Source organism: Furipterus horrens, unplaced genomic scaffold, assembly GCF_987537825.1.
Source record: "Furipterus horrens unplaced genomic scaffold, mFurHor1.1.pri manual_scaffold_5, whole genome shotgun sequence".
NCBI lineage: Eukaryota > Metazoa > Chordata > Mammalia > Chiroptera > Furipteridae > Furipterus > Furipterus horrens.
Window position 1 is genome coordinate 25,344,650 of NW_028327175.1, and position 24,902 is coordinate 25,369,551.

Here is a 24,902-nt window from a genome sequence, read left to right on the forward strand (position 1 = left end):
GTGAGGCTATTGCTGATGTGGTGGGATGAAGGTGGAAAGGCTGCATCTCTGAGTTGCATCATGAATAATCAGGAGTTTGCTAGATCAGAGGGTGGGAGAAGATGATGTACCAGCCTTATGGATGAGTAAATGAAAAGGCATAATAATATTGAATGGACTTGCAATTCCACCCTAACATTGCTATCACCTTCACTGAAGAGAATAAGCTTGATATCTTTGTTGTTTTCCTTTTCTTTTATTTTGGTTTTTGATTTTAAGGAGTACCAGCACTGCTTTCACAAAACAAAACAAAAGCTTAAACAAGATTCAAATGAAAAACAATTTGAATTCAGTGAGATGTATATTTTTGGAAAATTTGAAACTTTCCACCGACGACTTGCTAAGATAATAGACATCTTTACAACCTTTAAGACATATTCAGTCCTTCAAGATTCTAAAATTGAAGGGCTAAAAGACATGGTCACTAAATACCAGGTATTGTTTTAATACTAAACTTGCTGCTCTTATCCATACTAAAACTTTGAAATTTTATGCAAATAACTATATTTAGAATGATTCATATAGTTTATACTGTGAAATATGAGCTCATAGCCCTTAAACAATAAAGAAATTAAATTTATTTGAGAATTATGTAACAGTGCTAATATGTTCTTTTCAGGTATGTGGTTATGATAATGACTTCCCAATTTTCTAAAATTAATCATTAGTAAAAGCTTTTTCATTAGTAGCACAGGAAAAGTGTTTAGATATCACTTATCACTTTATTCATGCAAGAAGTAGAATGAAGCAAATACTATGTGTCAGGCACTCATTGACGCTGAGTTCTGTGTGTCATGTGATCATCTGTGCATTTGAGCATTTTATTTGGACACGTGTTAACAATAAAAGATACTGAATTTTATTTTAGCTCTGCCATTCTTAGTTATTTTGACTTTTTAACTGCTTTATCTTATAAGGATATATATGTGACTAGTCAGTTTTTAAAGTGGGCACAGTGATCTAATAAAGTTTTGAAGATTAAAAACAATTTACAAACAAAGTATGTTTTCAATTCTTAATGTAGATATAGTAAATTTTTTCTTGTTGGGAACAGTGGTACTGAAACTTAAATTTTTTGTACTTGAATTTGAAAAAGATCATATAATTTATTGCCAGCTTTTGTAGTCTAACAGTTTAGGCTAATATAAGGACTCTTTTTCATTTCCTGAGTGTCCCAGATTTTGGGAGAGAAAAAGAAAAAACCTTTTTTTAATGTAGCAGGAAACATTTTAGGTGAATCCTATGTAATTTTTCAAGGTAGAAAATCTGTACTTTGAAGGTGACAGTTTTGTAAGACCAAGAGGCAATATATCCACTTATTTTTCAATTTGGAATCTATTTATTTTTTTATTCTTAATGAAAAAAATAACTTTGGAATGTATTTCAAAGTTTATCTTTGAATGTGAATTTGAACTGTACATCTAAATGCAGATAAAGACAGTTCTAACCTAATAAAAATACTGGGGAGAGAAACTGAAAATCTGAAGTGAAATACCAATTAAAGTGGGTGGGCCAGAGGGTAGTGAGTCAACACCTAGATGGTTCAGGAAAGCATCAGGTGAGATTTTTGTGTTGGTACCAGTGTTAGAAGCTCATAGTGGCATCCATGGAAATGAACCTGAGGCTCCTGCCTGGCTGTCAGGCCCTGCCCACACCTCCACCTTCTGGCCTGCTCTCTTTTCCTCATTCTGTGATCTCCAAACACAATTCACTCCACCTTCAGCTTGCAGCACTTTTTTTTCTGGAAAATTCTGCCTCTGGATTTTCACAGAGTTATTTCATTTTTAGCCTCCAGATGTCGAGGGAAATGACCCTCTAAATTGTCTTTCTTGACGTTTGTTTCACCTCAATCATTCTTTGTTACATTACTCATTTTATCACTGTCTAAAATTATCCCATTCATTTATTTGTGATTTACATAGATTCTGAACCTCTATCCCCCACCAAGGATATAAGTTCCACCAGGGCGGGGACATTTGTTTGTCTTGATCATTCCTCTGTCTTTGTAGTTTAACTGGCACGTAATAGGTGTGCAATACATACATGATTTCACTCATGTGGAATATAAAGCTGAATCTCACAGACACAGACAACAGTATGGTGGTTCCCAGAGAGAAGGGGGTAAGAGGGTAGTAACGGGTAAAAGGGCCAAGTGCATGGTGACAGAAGATGGTTTGGCTTTGGGTGGTGGGCACACAATGCAATATACAGATCATATATCATAGAAATCTACACTTGAAACCTGTAGGGTTTTATTAACTAATGTCACCCAAATAAATATAATTTAAAAATTAAATAAATAGAAATACTACTTTCTTAAATCTGTCAAATTAACAATTTAGTAGATTGAGTTTGATTAGTTGGTTTAAAGGTCACAATTAATTGGTTTATTTACTTAATACTCTTAAGTGACCATTAAATCCGGTCATAGAGCAGAATTTTCTGAGGGCCCCAAATATTTTTAATTATCACAGTAAAATGTAGAATGTAGCTTTTTCATATTTCTTTTACACACTTCCTATAACACGCTAGGTAGCATTATAATATATACAGTTTCTAAATAGAACTAACTTTGTAGTTATATAGCATTGGAAGAGTATGTTGTTTTAACTAGTAAACTTCATTCATAGAGTTATGCAGTTTATACACTTTTGTCTTTTAAGATACTTGAATTGATATATAAATGGAAATGACTTTGAAGAGGAGGTTGCAGAAGGAGCCCAACATTCTTCATCAAACTTATATGCTTGTGTCAACAGTGTGGGAGTTTGACAATGGCTTAGCACCTGGTTAAGAAAGATCACAGAGCGTTATAGCTCATTATTCAGAGCAAACAAAAGTTTGGGTAATAGTGTTTTCAAGGAGATGAATTGCCTAATTTGTACTCTTGTAGTCATAGACTGCAGCTTTGCAGGGCAGGAGGGAGCAATTAATTGTTGAGTCTTTAAGTGGTAGATTGTGGTTTGACATTTGACTTAAGACATTTGAGGCTTAGAAGATAGTACTTTATCTGTAGATGTTATAACTGTTTTCTTTCTAAGGTTGTGTTCTGTTAAAGTCTTATTTATTTTCTGTGAGAAGTCAAACTTCAATGAAAAATATTTCAGTAACTTCTACTCTGGTCTTCTTTTCTATTATTTCAGATGTGACTAGTAAGAAATTTTTAGAGAAAAACTTCTACTTTTTAGATGTGGTCTTTATTTTATGTTTTTCTTCAGAAATACATAAAATTTCATGGAAATGCTTTCCACATGATTTCTTTGAATGCAGTAGGCAACATTATACTGCTGTATTAAACATTAAGCGATGAAACTAAAGAAATAGGCTCCCTTTAAGTTGCTTTTTTGGTAATCATTGTTCAGGTTCTACATTTAAAGGTTATATTTAATTAAGTAATACTAGAATATTGAAATATTGTCATTTCTTTTATAACATTTCAGGGTATTGTTGCCACCATAAAGAAGAAAGAATATAATTTCTTAGACCAGCGGAAAATGGATTTTGACCGGGATTATGAAGAGTTTTGCAAGCAGACTAATGACCTTCATGTAGGTTGTGTAAAATTCCTGTTGACAGTCATGTGTTTAGTTTTTCTGTTCTGTTCAATGCTGCTAATCATTACTTATCAGAAGGGAGAGGCATCTTCATCATGGAGGTGACTGATAACAACCTTAGCCAAGCTTTGTGCTTTCAGATTAATAATGAAGTCTCTTTTTCATAGATTAAAGGGTCATCAGTATAACTCTGGATAATGATCTGTAATCACAGACGTCTGTATATCTTTCCTCTTAGTTCTTGACAATTAACTTTCATTTTCTGTTGAAAGGTAAGGTTACTAAAATACAGAAATTTGTTTCCATTTCTTTGTTACTTTATAGTAGTGTTTATGACCAAGTTTAATCAAATGGTGAGCAATGATTGGCAGATCCCAAAGGCAGGGCTGCAGCCAGGACTGCCTCAGCATCTGGACCTCTTTCTCTCTTCCTTATCCCCTCTCCCCTAGCGCCACTCCCTGCAGACCAGCCATCTTGGCTTTCAGTCCACATGAACTACCATCAGCTTCTGAGAACATATCACAGGTCCGGCCCCACTCCAAATTGCTAAGGAAAATACTAGGTTGGCCAGTTCTAGTGGGGTGTCTGTTCTTGGTTCATGTGGTAAAGAAGGTACAATGGCACCCCCTGTGGTAGGTAGTTGGGAATGTTTGTCATCAGAGGAGGGGAATCAAAGAGGGTAAGGTGGGGGAGACAACCATAATTAATATGCAGACTTTACATCCCAGTGAAGTGAAAATTTGCACCATCCTGATTATTAAAGGAAAATGGCCATCTGTTACTTCTTCTACAGAATTTTTGGTTTGAAATAAGTTGATATACTTTAAAGGAAGAAGAACTCTGAGGCATTTTTGGAGGGGTGGGTTCAGTGGTAGAAGGAACCATAATAAAGCTAGCTCATTCTATATGTCAGGTACTGTTCTAGGCACTTTATAGGTGTTAATTCATTTAGTGATCACAATAATTCTATAAAGTGGGTGTTCTTAGTGTCCTCATTTTGCAGAAGAGCAAACTGAGGCACTGTGATGTTAAGTGACTTGCCCAATGTAACAGAGATAGCAAGTGGTAGTGTGGGGATTAAGCCCAGGCAGTCTGGCTACTTCAGGAACTTATATGTGGAATGTGGGTAGATAGTGAACCCTTTGAAGGCAGGAATCGTGTTCATTTCTATTTGTTTTTCCATGGCTTAGTGGGTGGCACCTTGTATAATTGGAGAACAAAGAATATTTGCTGCATTAAAGTGTGAGTAATAAATTAATAAGAACTAGATTGATTGTAATTAAATAAGTACTTACTGTACATCAATTATGTATTAGGCTTTTATGCTGTGAGTTATTAATACAGAAATAAATCAAATAGATTTGCCCTCAAAGCTCCTAGTAGACAGAAGGCAGATATGTGCTATGATAGAAATACAAGTACATATATGTTAGAAGTATTTTACCAGGCACTGAGGATGCAAAGATTAACAACATAGTCAAAAGAAGTTCTAAATAAATTTAGAGGGAGGACAAACCTACAAAACATTACGTAGAGTCCTGGAATTGCTACCACGCCTAAGGCAGGGTGTGAGCCTAGAACAAAAACATCCCCATACTTCTGCTCGCCTGGGCTCAGGAAAGGCTCAGAAAGGAGGTGATGCTTGATGCCAGAAGAGTGTTTATTTTTTCCAAGTAAATGGAGGGATGGTGAGACCTTTGCAAGCTGGTGACCATTTCTATAACCGACAATATAATTTTATAGTTGTTCTATAGCCTGTTTTTGAGCATTATTTATAGACATTAGTTCTCATTCTCTTTAATCTCTTCTTTTTTTAAAAAAATTCAGTACTATTATTGTCTTAGCTTCCATCTTGATAATAGTCCATTTCTCCCTTTGGTTGGATGATTACTTTACCTCCTTAGTCCTTTTTTTTCATCTTCATTTTTAAACTAAACTTTCTACACTTTCTCCTTTAAGTAACTCATGAATTCAGCCCTTGTCTCCAAAAAATTGGGATGAAAATACTGATCTTCCCACTACAGTGGATGGAGTGGTGGGGCAGAGTGGGGGTTGGCAGTGAGCCTTGGAGGCAGGAGTGGAGAGACTCAAAGACCGTGGCATCCCCAGAACTTAACACTGGAGGTTGGGTGCAGAGAGCTGCATGAGTGATTCAGATCAGGGCTGTGTCTAGAACTCCACTGCCAAGGCCACTAGAGCTGAGAATCCTGTTCAGATGCAGAGGTCATGCTAGTACTAACAGGTTGGACAGAACACTGAGTAAGAGCTGGGAACCCACAGTAATAAGAGGACAAGTGAGTGTGCGGATTCCACAGTTGGACTCCTAAAGACTGTAGGAATGGCCCTAGTGCTTAGAGAGAAAAGACGGCTAATTCAAGGTCTTTGTGAAGTTACAGGGTAGAAAAGAAAGGAAGGGCAGATACCTGTGTTAGGGCTCAGTGAATATTTGCCTGAGTCTGAAGTTAGAGGGAGGGAGTAAAAGCATTGTGAATGTTCCAGTTCTGCATAATTTATACTCAGAGATTTTTATGTAGTGAAAAAAGTTCAGTATTTACTTAGGTAGGATAACTGTACTGCTCTTTATAATTTCAGTAGAGCAGTGAGAAGAACTGGAGGCACATTGTAATAGGTTTAACCATTCTTCAGCGTTGGGGTTTGTTGAATGGTGGAGAGAGCACTATGGCTTGCCCCCACATAGCAACAGCTCTTCAAGTTCAAAGTGTTTCCAGTGGTGTCCTGGATATTTCTGACTGGCTGTCTTGCCGAATTACTTACGGAAAGTCAAGCTTATCTAGGTACTAATTCTCAGTGCACATGCAACTGGCTTCCCTATTCGATCACTGCATAAAATTAAGATCTCTTTAGAATTGTAGAGGCTCACAACTCCCTGCTGGTAAGTTGAGAAAAAGAATTAATTGGAATGTTCCCTTGAAGCATGAAGTAGAAAACAATGAAATAATTTTTCTGTATTTTATTTAACTCAATTTAGATTTTAATGACAACTCTGCTAAATCTTAAAATGAACAAAGAATAAATCACATGCCTCATTTTTTGGTGCAGTTATTTTTATTTTTTATTTTTGTAGAAATTTGTACAACGGTATAATATGTGTGAGGTTCTCAGGACAACCCATAATGAAAATCATTCTGGAAAATAGAATTGAGGGCTTTAAGAAACTGCTGTTTAGGTCATTCTTTTTGAACTTATCTTCTTAGGAGATATTTGTTTTTTTCCTGCAGGGGTTTTGTGGCTCTGGGCTATGGAAGAGTTTCTGTGGAGTGGCTTTGCATTCCTTCAGCTGGGATCCTTGTGGTTCTACCAGCCCAGACTAGCTGTTATGTTAATTTCTTGGGTTACACCTCTCTCCTGAGTAGTTAAACTCAGATCCCTCATCTAGCTGTGGCCCAGGCATGGGATTTCAATTGCTCTAGGACATGGGTCAGTCAGCTATGCCCATGGGCCTGTGGCTGCCTTTGCACCACAATGGTAGGTGAGCAGTTGTGAAAGAGGCAGATCTGTGTCCTGGGAAGTGGAAAATACTTATCATCTAGCTCTTCCAGAGAAACTAAAGGGCCTGTTTAATCCATTCACAGCTCTGGTCAGATGGCAGCCCCATAACCCCTCTCTCCCCAACTTGCAGACAGTCATTTAACCCTCCTTTCATGGGCTGGGCAGCACTTCAAGGGGTCTGGCTTTCTGCAGGGCTCTGTTGAGAGTGTTAGGGCCCTATAACTTCTCCCCCTATATTGCGATGAAGCCTCAGTGCTGACCCCAGGCCCTGCCACAGGCCAGCTCCTGTGACTGCTCTGGCTTTCAAGTCCCTCTTTGTTCTGGCTTCTGGGCATTTATCTTTCTTTCAAGCTCAGGTGAGTATTAAGTTTTCTGTTCTATTTTGTCCTGTATTATATGTGTTTGTAGAAAATGGGAAGCTCTTTTATTTTGATGCTAAATAAGACTTTTCTCATTGCTAATTCATTGTTCATAATCAGATTTTATTCTATTTTAGAATGAGTTGCAGAAGTTCATGGATGCTACATTTGAAAAGATTCAAAACACAAATCAAGCTCTAAGTATGTTAAAGAAATTTGAAAGGTAAAAATCGAGAACAGTGTTCTAAGTTCTATTTTCTAAAATTGGGGTAATATGAACATAATTTAGCTTACATTATTTTTGGTATTATTATTTCACATTCTAATGGAAAGAAAATCTTCTCTTGACATTCTGGATAACAAGGTCACAGTTTTTAAGTTATTCAGAGGATTAAGAGTATTTTTTCATCTCAGCTTTGAAGTACCTATGACTTCCTATCATTGTACTACTTGAAATTCAAGTAATTAAAAAAAAGTTTACCTAGTTTTTCCTAGATGTTAAGGATTGATACTATATTTTAAAAATCACTTTATTGAGATGTGATGAATTGGTACTATTTTAATTTTTAAAATTAGCCAATATCTTATTTTCTTCTGTTAACATATGTTTCGAAATGTCTTAATAAAGGAGATTTCTGGATATTATCTCATTAATTAAAGCCTTTCACTTTTTAAAAAATCAGTTTGAATATACCCAATCTTGGTATTGATGACAAATACCGGCGTATCCTTGAAAACTATGGGGCTGACATTGATATGATTGCAAAGTTGTATACAAAGCAGAAATGCAATCCTCCATTGGCCCGAGACCAGCCTCCCATTGCTGGGAAGATTTTGTGGGCCCGTCAGCTCTTCCACAAGATTCAGCAACCAATGCAGCTTTTCCAGCAGCACCCGATTGTGCTACGGACAACAGAAGCCAAACCTGTGATTCGCAGTTACAACAGGGTGGCCAAAGTCCTCCTGGAATTTGAGGTTCTCTACCATAGGGCGTGGCTTCAACAAGTAAGTCTGTAGTTTGTGTTCTTCAAAGACATCTCCACTGTCTAACAATGGGAAACCCTCTGCTAGCATTGAACAGTTTTATTTTTGCTGAATCTTTGCTTTACAGGTATTTTATAAGACAGCTTTGGTTTAATTTAGGTAGGTAATCAAAGAATGTAATATGTCCATGAATAAAAATAATGATTAATTTTGAAAAAAGAAAGTTTTAATTTGTAAACTTCTAAGGGAGAAGAAGGTCCTGTTTATGGTTTTTTACCTGGCTAACGAGGATTTCTTTCTTTTTTTTTCCATTCAGTTTTTTTTAATATGCTTCTTTTCCTTTTGTTCCCCTCCACCCAGTGACCCCTCTCCCTTCAGTTGTCCCCCCACTTAATCCATGCCCATTAGTTGTGCATATAATTCTTCTCAACATCTTCCTGTCTACTCCACTCCCTCCTACTATGCTTCTTAATTCCTGTACCATTGCCCTTTTTTCCCCCTTCCCCCTCCCTGCTGACCTCCCTCCAAAATGTTTCCCATACCTATAATTCTTTTCCCACTCTCGTTGCCTACTTAGTTTGCCTTTGTTTTGATTCCCTAGCTTCTGTTGTTGGTTGTTGTGATACAGTTTTCATTTTAGTGTTTATAGTTTTGATCCTCTTTCTCCTAAACAAGTCCCTTTAAAATTTCATATAACAGTGGTTTGGATCTGATGAACTCCTTCAGTTTTACTTTGTCCTGGAGGCACTTTCTCTGCCCTTCTATTCTGAATGACAACTTCACTGGATAGAGTAATCATGGTTATAGGTTTTTGATTTTCATTACTTTGAATATTTCTTGCCAGTCCCTTCTTGCCTGCAGTTTCTTTTGAGAAATCAGCTGATAGTCTTATTGGGACCCCTTTGTGTGTAATTCTCTTCTTCTCTTACTGCTTTTAAGATTCTCTCGTTTTCCTTAATTTTTGACATTTTGATTATAATATGTCTTGGTGTGGTTCTCCCTGGGTCCAGTTTTTTTGGAACTCTCTGTGCTTCCTGGATCTATAAGTCTATTTCCTTCCCCAAATTAGAGAAGTTATGCTTCATTATTTTTTCACATCCCTTTTCAATTTCTAGTTCTTTTTCTTCGCCTTCTGGCAACCCTATGATTCAGATGTTGGCCCGCTTATAGCTGTCCCAGAGGTTTCTGAGCCTCTCCTCATTTTCCTCACTTTTCGTTCCCTCTTTCTGCACTGGTTGACTGTTTGTTCCTTCTCTATGTTCCGATTTGTTGATTTGATCCCTGGTTTTCTTTCCCTCACCACTAGTTAAGTTTGTGTTTCTGTTCATTTCAGCAGAACTAGTCTTTATTCCTTCCCTGTCTTGTTTAAGATCTGCTGTTAGGTCTGTAAGCATTTTTATAACCAAAGCTCTGAGCTGTGCCTCAGAAAGATTTTCTATCTACTGCTTCGTTAGATTAGATATTTGCTGTCTGGTCAGCTGCGTCACTGGGATCTCTGTCATGATCTGTGCCATCCTGACAGTTTTGTGTTTACCTTTGCTTCCTGGGTGGGGCTGTCACACCTCTGCACCATAGGGAGCGGAGCCCAGTGCACTCGTCACAACCAGGCGACCCTTCTCACCAGGCTATGGTGTTTTCTGTGGGGTTGAGGTTTCAAGATGGATTCCTGCCATTCACTCCCCACTGACAGACCCACGAGAGCCTCCTCCTCCATCCCCATGCCCTCTGAGCCTCACAGTCCAAGGCAATGGGGGTCTGCCTTACCCGGTGTTGGAATCGCAAGCTGACGGGTCTGGTCTTCAGCCGGGTGTGCTCCCCAGGCACTTCTCATCTCCCCTTAAATATAGGTGTCTGTGCTTACCGCTGTCCCGGCGCTGTCACTGCCACTGCTACTGCCAGCACAGCTTGACCTTTCCCGCCCTGGCTTTGCCCCTCCTACTCGTCTGGATGAGCATCATTTCTTTATAACTTCATACGTTGGACTTTCATTTATTTTCTGGAACTTCTGGTTATTTCTGGTTTTGCGGTAGTTGTATTCCTTCTTAGTTGTGGAGGGAGATAGAGCGTGTCAGTCTAGACCTCCATCTTGGCTGGAAGTCTCCATTCAGCTTCTTAATGTGTTAGTGAATACTAATATGTCTGCTAAACAAAGTTTTAAGTATACCAGATTTGTCAAATTACATCTCAAACCCTACCAACACTTATATTTCTTTGTAGGTTGGCAAAAATGTGTTCTATGTGTATGTGTTTTGGAGGATAAAATTCAGCTTTACAAGACCTCCAAAGTGGTTTCTCATTTTCCTGGTTCACCTTTTGGTGTCTGAGCCAATAACAGACATGTCTCCATAGTGGTATTCATTGCTTTTCTAGATAACTGGAAACTGAGTTTAGTAGGCTTTATGATACTTTCATTAGGAAAAATAACTGAATAGGCATGAAGTTGTCAGGGAGCTAATGGCTTTTGAGAAGTCACCACTAATTGCAGCATCCACTTATATGTCATTGTGAGAGAATCATGACCCAAGCATTTTGTTGAAATGACTGTGCAGCATCACCACCAAGGACTTGAAGGCCCCTTCCTGAAGTGAACTTCAGAGTTAGTGGCCCCATTGTCTTTAATTTGAGAATCTCAGCTCCATGGAAGCACACTTAATGATCCTCAGTCCCAGGAATGACTGAGCTACATAACCTGCGTATGCATTGAAATTTCTAATAGTAATAGTGTTGATTTCTTCTCACAGATTGAAGAAATTCATATAGGACTCGAGGCTTCTCTATTGGTGAAGGCTCCAGGCACAGGAGAATTGTTTGTAAACTTTGATCCTCAGATATTAACCTTATTTAGAGAAACAGAGTGCATGTCACAGATGGGTCTGGAAGTGTCACCATTTGCAGCTGCCCTTTTCCAGAAACGGGAGATATACAAAAAGAACTTCAGTAACATGAAGGTATAGTGCTTTTATTTTTTCCTTGTCCTGGCTAGTCCATAACTTGCATTAAAAAAAAAATGGCAGTGTGTCACTATTGAGGAATAGAAAGGGCCCAGGAGTACTGGAGTGGAGTGACTGAAGCGGGGAGTGCCATGGACTGAGGTTGTAGAGTTGGCAAAGTTGGGTTATCACATCTCGTAAACCAAGATATGAGTCTGAGTGCGCTAGGGTGACATTGGAGGAATTTGTGCAAGAGAAAAGAATGCCTTTTACACTAAAAATTATTACTACAACTGGGTGAAGAATAGATTTTATGGTAACAAGCATGTCAAAGTGAAGCCACTTTGAAGGCTACTGCACTGGTTCAGGATGGAGATGATGGTGGCTTGAAGTACGATGTCAGCCAAGTAGATTAGTGAATTAGAGAATTATGTCAATAGGCAGGTTATGAGAAAACTCAAGGATGATTCCTTTATCTTTGGTGTGAGCAACTCAATGGATTAACTCAAAGTATGGCTGTTTTATACTACAGAGTAGGTTATATTCTGCACAACTTGCCCAGTAACCTGTATTGACCCTGAATGGATGCTCCATTTATAAAGATGGCAAAGCCTGGAATGAGCTTGTTTTGGGAAAGAGGAGGGAGTCAATTGTTCCCATCTTAAGTATACAATGTTTTTTAGAGATCAAAGTGGAGATGTTGTGCATGCTGATAGACGTGTAAGTCTGGAGTTGATCACAGAAGTCAAAGTTGAAGATGCCATGCATTTGAGAATTATCAGAATATAATTGCTGTTTAAAGTCATTGTCCTGTGAGATCTCCAAGATGCAGATAAAGAAAAGTAGGAGGCCTAGACCAAACTCTGATGAGCTCTAATATTAACAGATCTGATAGAAGAGGCTGCATATGCAAATGGATAGAAATTTTGTATTAACCAATGTCGACCCAATAAATTTAATGACAAAATTTGGTTTTCTTTGGTATATGGATGATACTTTAAGCTATGACACTTGATACTATCAACACTGATTCTGGCTCCTTGTATGCTTGTGTGCTTGGCCTAAATTCCAGCAATGGGTTGAAGCAGACCTATGGTGACCCTGACACTTTAGGTGATGAGTGTGGTCCACAGGAAGTGCCCAGAGGAGCAGGAAGCATGTGTACCAGCGCACAAAGTTGAATGAATGAGATTAGTGAACACAGGCTAAGGCACTGGTAACATGACTTAACCTGGTTTAGAAAAGTCACTTGGACTCAAAACTCTTCTTTGTTTTGAGCTGGGTAAGGGGCGAGAAACTTTTAAATTCTTTTTCTCACCTCAGTTGTATTTTCTCAGATTAGGAATGTGCATTTATGGACAGGTTTCTTGTCTTCTGTTCTATTCTTATTTTGTTTTGGCCACTCTGCCTGCCAGACTGCTATTGGAGCCCTAAAACTGTACCCTAAATAAGAGTCATCCTTTTGGAGTCAAAAAAGTGATATTAATCTATATTAAAATGAGATATTAATTGATTATTTAACTCTCATTTTATTGCAGTTAATGCTGGCTGAATATCAGAGAGTTAAGTCAAAAATGCCTCCCAGCATAGAGCAACTGATGGGCCCTCACTTGGCTAAAGTGGATGAAGCTCTCCAGCCTGGCCTGGCCGCACTGACCTGGACATCACTGAACATTGAGACATACTTGAAAAGTGCTTTTGCAACGATCAGTAAGTCTGTCTAAATGGTTACTGTTTCTCAGTTTGGAAGGCTGAGTTCTTAACATTTATTGTATAATTTCTTACAGATACTATTGTGATATTAGAGTGAAATGGGAGTGTTACTTTTAAGCTATTCCCTAAGGAATTTTACCAAAATATATGAATTCATTAATTTTCTGAAAAGCAAATATACTCACTATTTGATTCTATTCCCAGAGATTAACTACATTTTAAAAGATACTTATTGTTGGACATGAGAATTTAAAGGCTCTTTAGAGTCATTAGCTTTTTCGTCATGTATTTTTAGACCCCAGTTTGAAAAATGTAGAGATTTGGACAGAGTAGAGTGCTGGACAATAAGATATATAAGAAAAGTTTATGCAAAAATTTTTCTTACGGACGTATAGAATTCACTTTAAAATATATGTAAGGTGGTATATTTCTTAAAATATGATTTCCCAGGATGTGACAGGTATGCCACAAGGAAGGGATCTGGGCTCAGATCAGTCTGGGAAATTCAGGTTGAATGAAGTCAGGCAGGCTTCTTCTCTGTAGAATTTCTCATAGTCTTTAATATGCCATTGTCCAGTGGTCTTCAAAAGTGGATTGTTTTGGTGGCATTTCCCAGAATTCCTCAACTGCCTTCTAGGAGAACATATTAATGCCTAATAGACCTTCCGTGGTGGGCAGTGGAACACAGTTCGGAACATGGTATGGAGGGGTTTTTCCAGGAACACTGAGACACTGCCGTTCTCCTCTCCTACCCAGTGTCCTCTACCTTCGCTTCGTGGGCCAATTCTCTCCATGTTTTAGAGCCCAGACTGAGCCTCACTTCCAGAAGCCCACTAGCCTGTTCTACCACATGGGACCACTTCCTCCTGTAGCCTCTTGTTTTACAGTTGGGAACAGAGACTATATTTCAATTTCTTCTAAGGTTAAATACAATTCCATCTTTTGCCCCAAACTGACCACAGAGGATTGATAATGAGACTGTTTTTTTTATACTTTTGAATTACTCTCAGGTGCATACTAGACATTTATACATTTATGAATTCATGATTGCAATAGTTTAATATAATTATTCTTTTTTCCATTTCTTTTCCTCCCTAACCCCTTTCCTACCTGTTGATTCCATCACCTCTTTTCTAAATCACCCTTTCCTGGGTGTCTCTTCTAGATACCCTCTTGTGGCAGCTTCTTTTATATTTTCTCTAACTCATATATGTGGCTACTGAAGTAGTACTGAGTCTATTTATAGCCTAAATTGTCAAGAGCTTGTCTTATTAGTAGTTTTTCACTGTACCTTCTGAATAAATTAGAGCTCAGAAGGGTCCAGCTGTTTATTTTACCAGGTGCTGTGTAATTAAGAATAATTGAGGGGTACTGGGTTGGGCAAGAGGAATCAATGGTTGAACTCTCCTGCCATCTTTTGTTTTGCTTCATAAGTTGGGAACTAGACTCAAAGACAAATTGTAAAGAGGCCTTTGGATATTATTAAGAAGTGTTATAGTCTCATTGTAATTTGAAGGTTGAATAATATTAAGTAAATATTCAGACAACTCCTGATTATAGAAGCAGAGAAGATGTTCAAAATCTTAAAGACCACCTTCAATTTAAATTTGAAAAACTATGATCCCAAGGTGCTAAATGATTTCCAATGTTAATGGATGTATTCAGTAAAGATGAGTTTAGAACCCAGTTTTCTTGCTTTTAAACCAAGATTCTTTCTAAAATACATCTTCCCAGGAGTGAAAGCAAGAGGAAATTGGCTAAAATTCTAGGAGTCATTTGTAAAATGCATAACAACGTCATAATAAGAGTTATCACAACAAATGAGAACAGGCTACCAAAGTAGACTTCAGTAATATTCTCCTTAGAGAATATTAGGATTGGAGCATTAACAATTTGGATATTTTCTTAGAGTGTTTTCTGGAGACAATGAGCTAGTTTCTAAAGAAACTCTTGTTAATTCTCAGTTTCTGCCTCCTTTTTGTAATTTAAATTAAGAAAGTGAGGTCAAATTAAGATTAAGTTTCTTTGGGAAGCAAACTATGTTGAATCTCAACAAAAGTTTTATTTTTATTTTTATTAGTGAGCCAGCCCTTCTCTTTATAGGTGGTTATTTGTATCATTTATTTAAGAGCATTTTTTTGGCTGCCAGTCACGCAGTCTTCAAAGCCAGCAGTTTAGTATCTTCAAATCTCTTTCTCCCCATCTCTCCACTTCAATAGTCACATTGACTCTTGTGCCTTCTGCTTATAAGGATCCTTATGACTATTGTGGCTTTACCTGGATAATCCAGGTCAATCTTCATATCTCAAGATCCTTAGCTTGGTCACATTGGCAAAGTCCCCTTTGTAACATCTGTCGGGGATTAGGATGTAGATATCCTTTGTGGGGGGGTCACAGATGTCCTTGAAGATGCTTGAAGAGTCAGTTAGATTCTTCAGACATCAACTTCCTACACATACCCTTGAGGAAGCTTTGAAGAATCAGAAACAATAAAGAATTTTATTGAGCACACACATGTTTAAATAAAAGTGTTGGTTCTCTTTTAGTAATGAGTAAGCTTACCAGGCAGAAGCATTTGATATCTTGAGTAGCCTCTTTAATAATTAGCTTAGAAATAATTGGAACTGTTAGGGCTTTATTCTTTAGGAAGTAAAGGTATTTATTTAAAGAAGTGTTTACATCTCTGATATATCATGAGTACATAACATGGATTTTTCGGTATTCAATTTTACCTTTGTTTCCTAGAAGAATGTAGTATCAGAAAAAAAAAAAGTTAACTATATGATAAACGTTGAAAAATGTATTTACTTCACAGATGGCAATCCATGAACCATCATTCCTACTTTGGCAGTTAGGTTGTTAATTTCCTTCAGAATTGGCTTTTCTGTCCATAGAACTTAGTTTTTAATATTGTTTTACCACAACCTAAAAAAGTGTACCTTATGATTGTAATAGTAAAAGAAACGTTGGAGGAATTTCACTTCAGTAGGATCTGTTGCATACTTGCTGTGGAACAGGCACTGGGCTAAGTGCTGAAGATGCAAGGAATGACACGTATGCATTCCAGAGGAGACATGGGTATAGATGGAAATGGAAGGATGCTCAGGGTCAGTGTCAGTATGTCAGTGAGGGAGGAGAGGTCTGCTCAAATGTGTGCAGATTTGAGCCAAATCTTCCAGTCTGAGTCAGAATTAAGGCAGGCTGAGAAAACTGGGAAACTGGTCAAAGAAAGAATAGCATGAGAAAACCAAGTGTGAGCCTGTGGCATGGAGCGACTTTATCCCGGATTTACTACTGCAGTTTAATCAAATGTTGATTTAAAAACAAAAAACAAAATGCTTAATCTTTTTTATTCTCTTCTGTTCTTCTCCAAAGAGGACCTGGAATTGCTGGTCGACAGGGTCAGTGACCTGATAGCGTTCCGCATCGATGCCGTCCTGGAGGAAATGAGCAGCACGCCTCTTTGTCAACTCCCCCAGGAGGAGCCGCTTACTTGCGAAGAGTTTCTCCAAATGACAAAGGTTATTAGAATATTCATGTTTTCGTTAAGCATTTTTTGTGATTCATTTTTCTATAAAGGGCATTTTTTAAAACACAAATTACATGTTTTTCTCTACAAGCAAGCGTGGCACAAGCTTCTAGAGCCATTGCGGGGCAACCTGGGAAAGGTGGAGTCTGTGTCTGAACTGCTCAGGGAGAACTATACCCTACTTTCCCCTTACAGACTCTTTACACATTAATGTATTGAAGAATAAGGCCTTCATTTTGATTAGTCATGGATCTGAATAGCCTGAACTAACAAGCAAAGCCTAAGTGTATTAATATAGTTTTTAAAGCCTATTTATGCAAATAGGCCTTCCTTTCATTAGCGTTATTGAACTGAAAGTACTGAATAGGTTTTACATATAAAATTAAATCCACATCTGTACCACCCCACTGTTAAGATCTCTTTAGTTTCTGTAGAATGCTCCATGAATCTTATAGTAAACTTAACATTGTTTGCTTGAATTTTATTGGTTTCTTATTTGTTTGTACCTAGTTTATACATTTATTTTGATTTTTTAGAATTTTAAGAACTATAAACCTATAAATTTTTTTAATGTTTTTTATTGATTATATTGTTACAACAGTTCCAATTTTCTCCCCCTTGTTCCCCTCCACCCAGCACCCCCCTCCCCCAGCAATCCCCCCCAAGTCCATACCCCTGGTTCGTAAAAATTAACTATCCCCCCCCTCTCAAATATTAGGACCCTTTGTAATCTTGTAAAGGACAATGGGCGAAGGTCTCAAGCTCCTCTAGCTGCTTCAAGCTGCACATGGTCGTCGTCCTACCTACCCTTGGGTCCAGAAAACCCTAATAAGAGTGGGGGTGTGGAGGGGAGGGTGGCCTTCCCACATGGGGAAGGATCGTGCAGACTCCAGGTCAGTTGGCTGCCTCCGGTCAACGGCGTGCTTGGTTTAACAGGCTGGTGTCCTTGTTGTGTTCTGAGGGCAACAGATTTGGCGAAAAGGGTTAAAAGACATCATTCAATCCATAACTACTAGATGACAAAAGGCAGGGATTAATTTTTCAATGTTCCATATTAGGGGAGAAAAAAAAAAAAAGGCTTCTTTGTAAGAAGGTGTGCTAGGCACATCTTGCCTGTCCAAAACCCTTTTGCCCATTATACTTAGTTTGGGCTGAGGTAAATAGTTTAGGTTTTTCCCCCTCTCAGACCTCTGGGCCTTTTCTGTCCAAGCCATTAGGATAGAAAAGAGAAACCCGTTTTAAAGTGAAGCCCACAGACCACCCCATTCTTCCCCAACCCAGCCATTTAGTTCAGCCAAACCGTTGAGTCTCAGGAGGCAGCGCTGCAGAGAGGATTAAGTGAGGCTTATGCCTACAGATAATCACTCAGGTAATGCGATCATAGGCTTATGTCCTTTGAAAACAAAAAACACGTGTTAATTTATGTAACATAACCTGCAAACAAGTCTCTAAATCTGGAGAAGAAACTTTTAAGACGGTTAGTTGCCCTGTTTTATACTCTACTACTGATCATTGTGATTTTCCTTGAATAATAATTTTTCTCCCTAAGGTTACCCTCCTTGTCTTTAAAGGGACTACATTAAGTCCATTTTTAATTTATCCTGTTCGTTTGCATAAACATAACAAGAGCAGCAAATGATCACTTATGATCTTTAGTTCTGCTTTGCTGGAACTTACCCAAGGAATATTTGGGGTGACCTTCAGTCTGTTCTTCAGGGCACAGAAGCTGTGCCACATATCTGGCATTCATCCTTGCCTGTACACACCTGTTTTTTCCAAGTCTTTCTGGTCTTTCCTTGTGCCTTAAGGTCCCTTCTAGCCATCTTTCAGGAAAACAACCTTCGTTCCTTCCCTGGAAAGATTGCTGTGGACCGCACAACCAACCATGGTACCAGGCCTTTTATCTCACGGGCTTTTATTACCTTTGAAAGTCATTCCCAGTTCCTCAGGGCTTTCTGGTAACAATCTGAGCCCAAGTATGTTTCCTTTAGGCTTGACATTCCAGTCAAAGACTTGGTCAAAAAAAAAAAAAAAAAAAGAACCTCTGTTGACAACTGGTCTTATTAGTTCTATGCAAAGGAACTTATGTCATTACTTACTTGTTTAGAATGCCAAACTCTGGAGGGATCAAATAGGGAGAAAAATATACAACGTGAAGGAAAATCTTTGTCCTAATATTCACTGAACTGGCATTTCCATTCTTCATATTTTCATTTTTCCCCCACTAAAAAATTTTGGTTTGTTTTTCCATTACAGTTGTCTCACTTTTTTAGCCCTCTTGTTTCCCTGCACCCTGTCCCTCCCCTCCCCCACATTTAGTCCCCACTCAGTTGCACCTGTCTGTGGGTCATTCATATATATATATATATTTTTTAACTTGACCCATCCCCTTACACCTTTCTTTTCCTCCCCCCCACCCCCCTTGTTACTGTTAGTCTACTTCTTGTTTACATACCTCTGGTTCAATTTTGCTCATTTGTTTGTGTTGTTCATTAGTTTCCTGTAATAGGTGACAGCATAAGGTATTTTTCTTTTGTTGCCTGGCTTATTTCACTAAGCATAATTTTCTATAGTTCCATCCATGTTGTTGCAAATGGTAGAAGTTCCTTCTTTCTTTCTGCTACATAGAATTCCATTGTGTAAATGTACCACAGTTTTTTGATCCACTCATCTACAGATGGGCACTTAGGTTGTTTCCAGCACTTGGCTATTGTAAATAGTGCTGCTATGAACATTGGAGTGCATAGGTTCTTTTGAATTGGTGTTTCGGGATTTTTTGGATATAATCCTAGCAATGGAATTGCTGGTTCAAAAGGCAGTTCCATTTTTAGTTTTTTAAGGAAATTCCAAACTGTTTTCCACAGTGGCTGCACCAGTCTGCATTCCCACCAGCAATGCACCAGGGTTCCCGTTTCTCCGCATCCTCTCCAGCACAAGTTGTTTGTTGATTTGTTGATGATTGCCATTTTGACTGGTGTGAGGTGGTATCTCATTGTGGTTTTAATTTGCATCTCTCTGATGGCTAGTGATGTTGAGCATACTTTCATATGTCTATGGGCCCTCTGTATGTCTTCTTTGGAGAAGTGTTTGTTCAGGTCCTTTGCCCATTTTTTAATTGGGTTGTCTGTCTTCTTGGTGTTGAGTCGTATGAGTTCTTTATATATTTTGGAGATCAATCCCTTGTCTGAGATGTCATTGGCGAATATATTTTCCCATATGGTTGGTTTCCTTTGCATCTTGCTGATGTTTTCTTTAGCTGAGCAGAAACTTTTTAGTTTGATGTAGTCCCATTTGTTTATTCTTTCCTTTATTTTCCTTGCCTTAGGAGATAATCAGTGAAAATATTGCTACGTGGGATATCTGAAATTTTCCTGCCTATTTTTTCCTCTAGGACTTTTATGGTGTCACGGCTTACATTTAAGTCTTTGATCCATTTTGAGTTTATTCTGGTGTATGGTGTGAGCTGGTGGTCTAGTTTCATTTTTTTGCATGTCCCTGTCCAGTTCTCCCAACACCATTTGTTGAAGAGGCTCTTTTCATTCCATTTGATGTTCTTTCCCCCTTTGTCAAATATTAGTTGACCATATGAACCTGGGCTTATTTCTGGGCTCTCTATTCTGTTCCATTGATCTATATGTCTGTTTTTATGCCAGTACCAGACTGTTTTGATTACCGTGGCCTTGTAGTATAGTTTGATATCAGGTATTGTGATTCCTCCTACTGTGTTCTGCCTCAAAATTGCTGTGGCTATTCGGGCTCTTCTTTGGTTCCATATAAATTTTTGAAGTATTTGTTCTAGGTCTGTGAGATATGTTGCTGGTATTTTAATAGGGATTGCATTGAATCTATAAATTGCTTTGGGTAGTATGGACATTTTAATGATGTTGATTCTTCCCATCCATGAGCATGGTATACGCTTCCATTTATTTGTATCTTCTTTAATTTCTTTCTTCAGTGTTATGTAGTTTTCTGTGTACAGGTCTTTTACCTCTTTGGTTAAGTTTATTCCTAGGTATTTTATTTTTCTTGTTGCTATGGTAAATGGGATTTTTCTTTCAGTTTCTATCTCTGAGTTTTTATTGTTGGTGTATAAAAATGCCTTTGATTTCTTAATATTGACTTTGTATCCTGCTATTTTGCCGAATTCACTTATTAGATTGAGTAGTTTTTTTGTGGAGTCTAAAGGATTTTCTATGTACACTATCATGTCATCTGCAAATAATGACAGTTTTACTTCCTCTTTTCCAATTTGGATGCCTTTTATTTCTCTTTCTTGTCTGATTGCTGTGGCTAGAACTTCCAAGACTATGTTGAATAGGAGTGGAGAGAGCGGACATCCTTGTCTTGTTCCTGATCTCAGGGGGAATGCTCTCAGTTTTTGCCCATTGAGTATGATGTTGGCTTCAGGTTTCTCATATATGGCCTTTATTATGTTGAGGTATGCTCCCTCTATTCCCATTTTGCTGAGAGTTTTTATCATAAATGGGTGTTGTACTTTATCAAATGCTTTTTCCGCATCTATTGCTATGATCATGTGGTTTTTGTCTTTCATTTTGTTTATGTGGTGTATCACGTTTATTGATTTGCGAATATTAAACCATCCTTGCATCCCTGGGATGAATCCTACTTGATCGTGGTGTATGATCTTTCTAATGTGTTGCTGGATCCGGTTTGCCAATATTTTGTTGAGGATTTTAGCATCTATGTTCATCAGCGATATTGGTCTGTAGTTTTCTTTCTTTGTTGTGTCTTGACCTGGTTTTGGAATTAGGGTTATACTGGCTCTTCATAGAACGAGTTTGGGAGTCTTCCCTCTTCTTGTATCTTTTGGAATAGTCTGAGGAGGATAGGAGTTAGTTCTTTCCTAAATGTTTTGTAGAATTCACTTGTGAAGCCATCTGGTCCTGGGCTTTTGTGTGCTGGGAGTTTTTTGATTACTGCTTCAATTTCGCTAGCTGTTATTGGTCTATTCAGACTTTCTGCTGCTTCTTGATTCAGTTTGGGCAGACTATAGTTTTCCAGGAATCTGTCCATTTCCTCTAGGTTGTCAAATTTCTTGCCATACAGTTGTTCGTAATAATTTCTTATAATTCTTTGTATTTCTGTGGTATCAGTTGTGATTTCTCCTCTTTCATTTCTGATTTTATTTATTTGGGTTCTCTCTCTTTTTTTCTTGATGAGCCTGGCTAAAGGCTTGTCAATTTTGTTTATCTTTTCAAAGAACCAGCTCCTACTCTTGTTGATCTTTTGAATTGTTACTTTAGACTCTATGTCATTTAATTCTGCTCTGATCTTGATGATTTCCTTCCTTCTACTTGATCTGGGTTTTGCTTGTTGTTCTTCCTCTAGTTCTTGTAGCTGTAGGGTTAAATTTTTTATTAGAGATTCTTCTAGCTTTTTTAGGTAGGCTTGTATTGCTATGAACTTTCCTCTTAGGACTGCTTTCGCTGTATCCCAAAGGTTTTGGGTTGTTGTGTGTTCATTATCATTGGTTTCCAGGAACTTTTTGATTTCTTCCTTGATGTCATTGTTAACCCATTCATTATTTAATAGCATGTTATTCATTCTCCATGAGTTTGAATGTTTTTGAGTTTTTTCCTTGAGGTTGATTTCCAATTTTAAGGCATTGTGATCTGAGAAGATGCTTGATATAATTTCAATTTTCTTGAATTTATTGAGGCTTGTTTTGTGTCCTACCATGTGGCCTATCTTTGAAAATGTTCCATGTGCACTTGAGAAATATGTATATTTTGCTTCTTTGGGGTGTAAACTTCTATATATATCGACTAAGTCCATTTGACCTAAAGTGTTGTTCAGTGCCTCAATATCTTTGGTGTTTCTTTGCTTTGAAGATCTGTCCATTGTTGACAATGGGGTGTTAAAGTCCCCTACGATGAGTGTGTTGCTGCCTATATCTTTCTTGGAGTCTTTCAAAATTTTCCTTACATATTTGGGTGCTCCTAAGTTGGGTGCATATATATTTATAAGGGTTATATCTTCTTGATGGATTTTTCCCTTAAGTATTATGAAATGTCCTTCTTTGTCTCTTTTTATGGACTTTGCTGTGAAATCTGTTTTGTCTGATATAAGTATTGCTACCCCGGCTTTTTTTTCATGTCCATTTGCTTGGAATACATTTTTCCATCCCTTTACTTTCAGTCTGTGTAGATCTTTTGTTCTAAGGTGGGTCTCTTGTAGACAGCATATATGTGGGTCATTCTTTCTAATCCATTCAGCTACCCTATGTCTTTTAATTGGAGCGTTTAATCCATTTACATTTAAGGTTATTACTGATAAGTACTTATTCATTGTCATTTTCCCCCTTTGTACTCGTGTTCTTCTCTGTTTCTCTCTGTTTCTTTATCTTTTTAGAGCAGACCCTTTAGCATCTCTTGCATTGCTGGTTTGGTGGAGATGTATTCTTTTAGTCTTCCTTTGTCTGAGAAACTCCTTATTTCGCCTTCCATTTTGAATGAGAGCCTTGCTGGGTAGAGTATTCTTGGTTGTAGGCCTTTGTTTTTTATTGCTTGGAATATTTTTTGCCATTCCCTTCTGGCTTGTAGTGTTTCTGCTGAGAAATCTGAGGATAGCCTTATTGGAGCTCCCTTGTATGTTATTAGTTGTTTCCCTCTTGCTGCTTTTAGGATTCTCTCTTTGTCTTTGGATGTTGCCATTTTAATTATGATGTGTCTTGAGGTGGGCCTGTTGGGGTTCATCTTCATTGGGACCCTCTGTGCCTCCTGGATTTGCGTGACTCTTTCTCTCCTCATGTGAGGGAAGTTTTCTGTCATTAGTTTTTCAAAGAGGTTTTCTATCCCTTGCTCTTCTTCTTCTCCTTCTGGAATTCCAATGATACGGATATTGTTACGTTTCATGTTGTCCTGCAGCTGTCTTAGAACCTCTTCAGTCTTGTTCAGTCTTTTTTCATTTTGTTGCATTGTCTGGGAGTTTTTGTGTACGTTGTCCTCCAGCTCGCTGATCCGATCTTCTGCTTCCTCTAGCCTGCTTTTAATTCCTTCTACTGTGTTCTTCAATTCAGAGATTGTATTCTTCATTTCCTCCTGGCTCTTATTGATAGCTTCCATGTCCTTTTTGATGCTGGTATAATTCTCAGTAAGTTCCTTATAGTTCTTCTGGAGTTCACTGTAGTTTTTCTGGAGTTCTTTGTAGTTTCCGCTGAGCTCATTTAGCTTCTCCATAATCCATGTTTTAAATTCTGTATCTGATATTTTGCTCCCCTCTATTTCATTTAGCACTCTTTCTGGGGATTCTACCTTTCCTTTTGATGGGGGGTTGTTTCTCTGTCTCCCCATTTTTGTGATTCCTTTTGTTTGTTGGTGCTTCTTAGAATGATCAGTTCTTCCTGGATCTGCCTCTGGTAGCGTCAGATCATGTACCAGACTGGCCCTAGGCAGCCTGTTGGAGACTTCCAGGGATCTACTGCCTTTGTCTCTCTTCTTTAGTTGTTACTATACTCAATCTGTGATCAGCCGTCAGGCTTAAGGACCGTGGGTGTGGCAACTTAATTCCTGTAGGCAGGGCTTTTATTTCCCCTTAGTATGACACCACTTGGAGGGGGATGGTCTGTCTGCTGTACTGGGGCTGAGTCAGCACTGGCTGGTCCTGGGAGGGGGTTAGTGTAGCTTCCACTTACTCCTCCGCCCTCCTGGATCTCCGTCTGTGTTGTCCTTGATATTTCTTTAATCTGTCTGGTTGTATTTCAGCTACTTTTTGGTGGATCTTTTTCTCTGGTTAGTTGATTGAGAGTCATTCTGCCCACCTTGTCTTGAGATCTTTTGTGAAGGTGCTGCTTAAACATAATTACACAACCCAGGCAAGAAACCCACACCCTCCAATGTCTCCCCCAAATACAATCCCACTATAGGCTGCAAATGAGCCCGTGTTAATATACTTGTGGAGATAGTGGGACTCTTATTTCGTATGAGAAACAGAAAGGAGTTGTTTTAAATGAAGGAAGGGTAATTTTTGAGCTGGAAGTTGATAGAGTATTAATATTAGCAGTTGGGATCAAGGTTATGTAAGAGAGCAATTAACACTTACACTGTCTGTTTGAAAAGGAGGGGAGGGTTACAGTGTGGAGAGAGAAAGTGGAAGTGTATAGTATTAGGATTATATAATCGGTATATACTATATGATTAGCGTGGGAGGTAGGGTAGACACAACAGACATCCAGGTAGACAGACAGCCAGAAATTGAAAGAGAGGGCTGGGGAGGTTAGAAGGTAGGAAATAGATTGAGAGAGAATTTTTTAAGGATAAAAATA

General features: G+C 38.3%; 1 protein-coding gene across 1 annotated transcript in view; it reads left to right on the top strand.

Annotated features, from left to right (window-relative positions):
* The window catches only part of DNAH5 (dynein axonemal heavy chain 5), a 214,577-nt gene that overhangs the window by 22,495 nt on the left and 167,180 nt on the right, over positions 1 to 24,902 (top strand). The window contains exons 13-19 of the mRNA XM_090279309.1: positions 259 to 474; positions 3,480 to 3,587; positions 7,600 to 7,685; positions 8,146 to 8,467; positions 11,188 to 11,394; positions 12,915 to 13,086; positions 16,465 to 16,610. Of these exons, the coding sequence (XP_090135435.1) occupies positions 259 to 474; positions 3,480 to 3,587; positions 7,600 to 7,685; positions 8,146 to 8,467; positions 11,188 to 11,394; positions 12,915 to 13,086; positions 16,465 to 16,610 (1,257 nt within the window). The remainder of the gene's footprint in view (positions 1 to 258; positions 475 to 3,479; positions 3,588 to 7,599; positions 7,686 to 8,145; positions 8,468 to 11,187; positions 11,395 to 12,914; positions 13,087 to 16,464; positions 16,611 to 24,902) is intronic.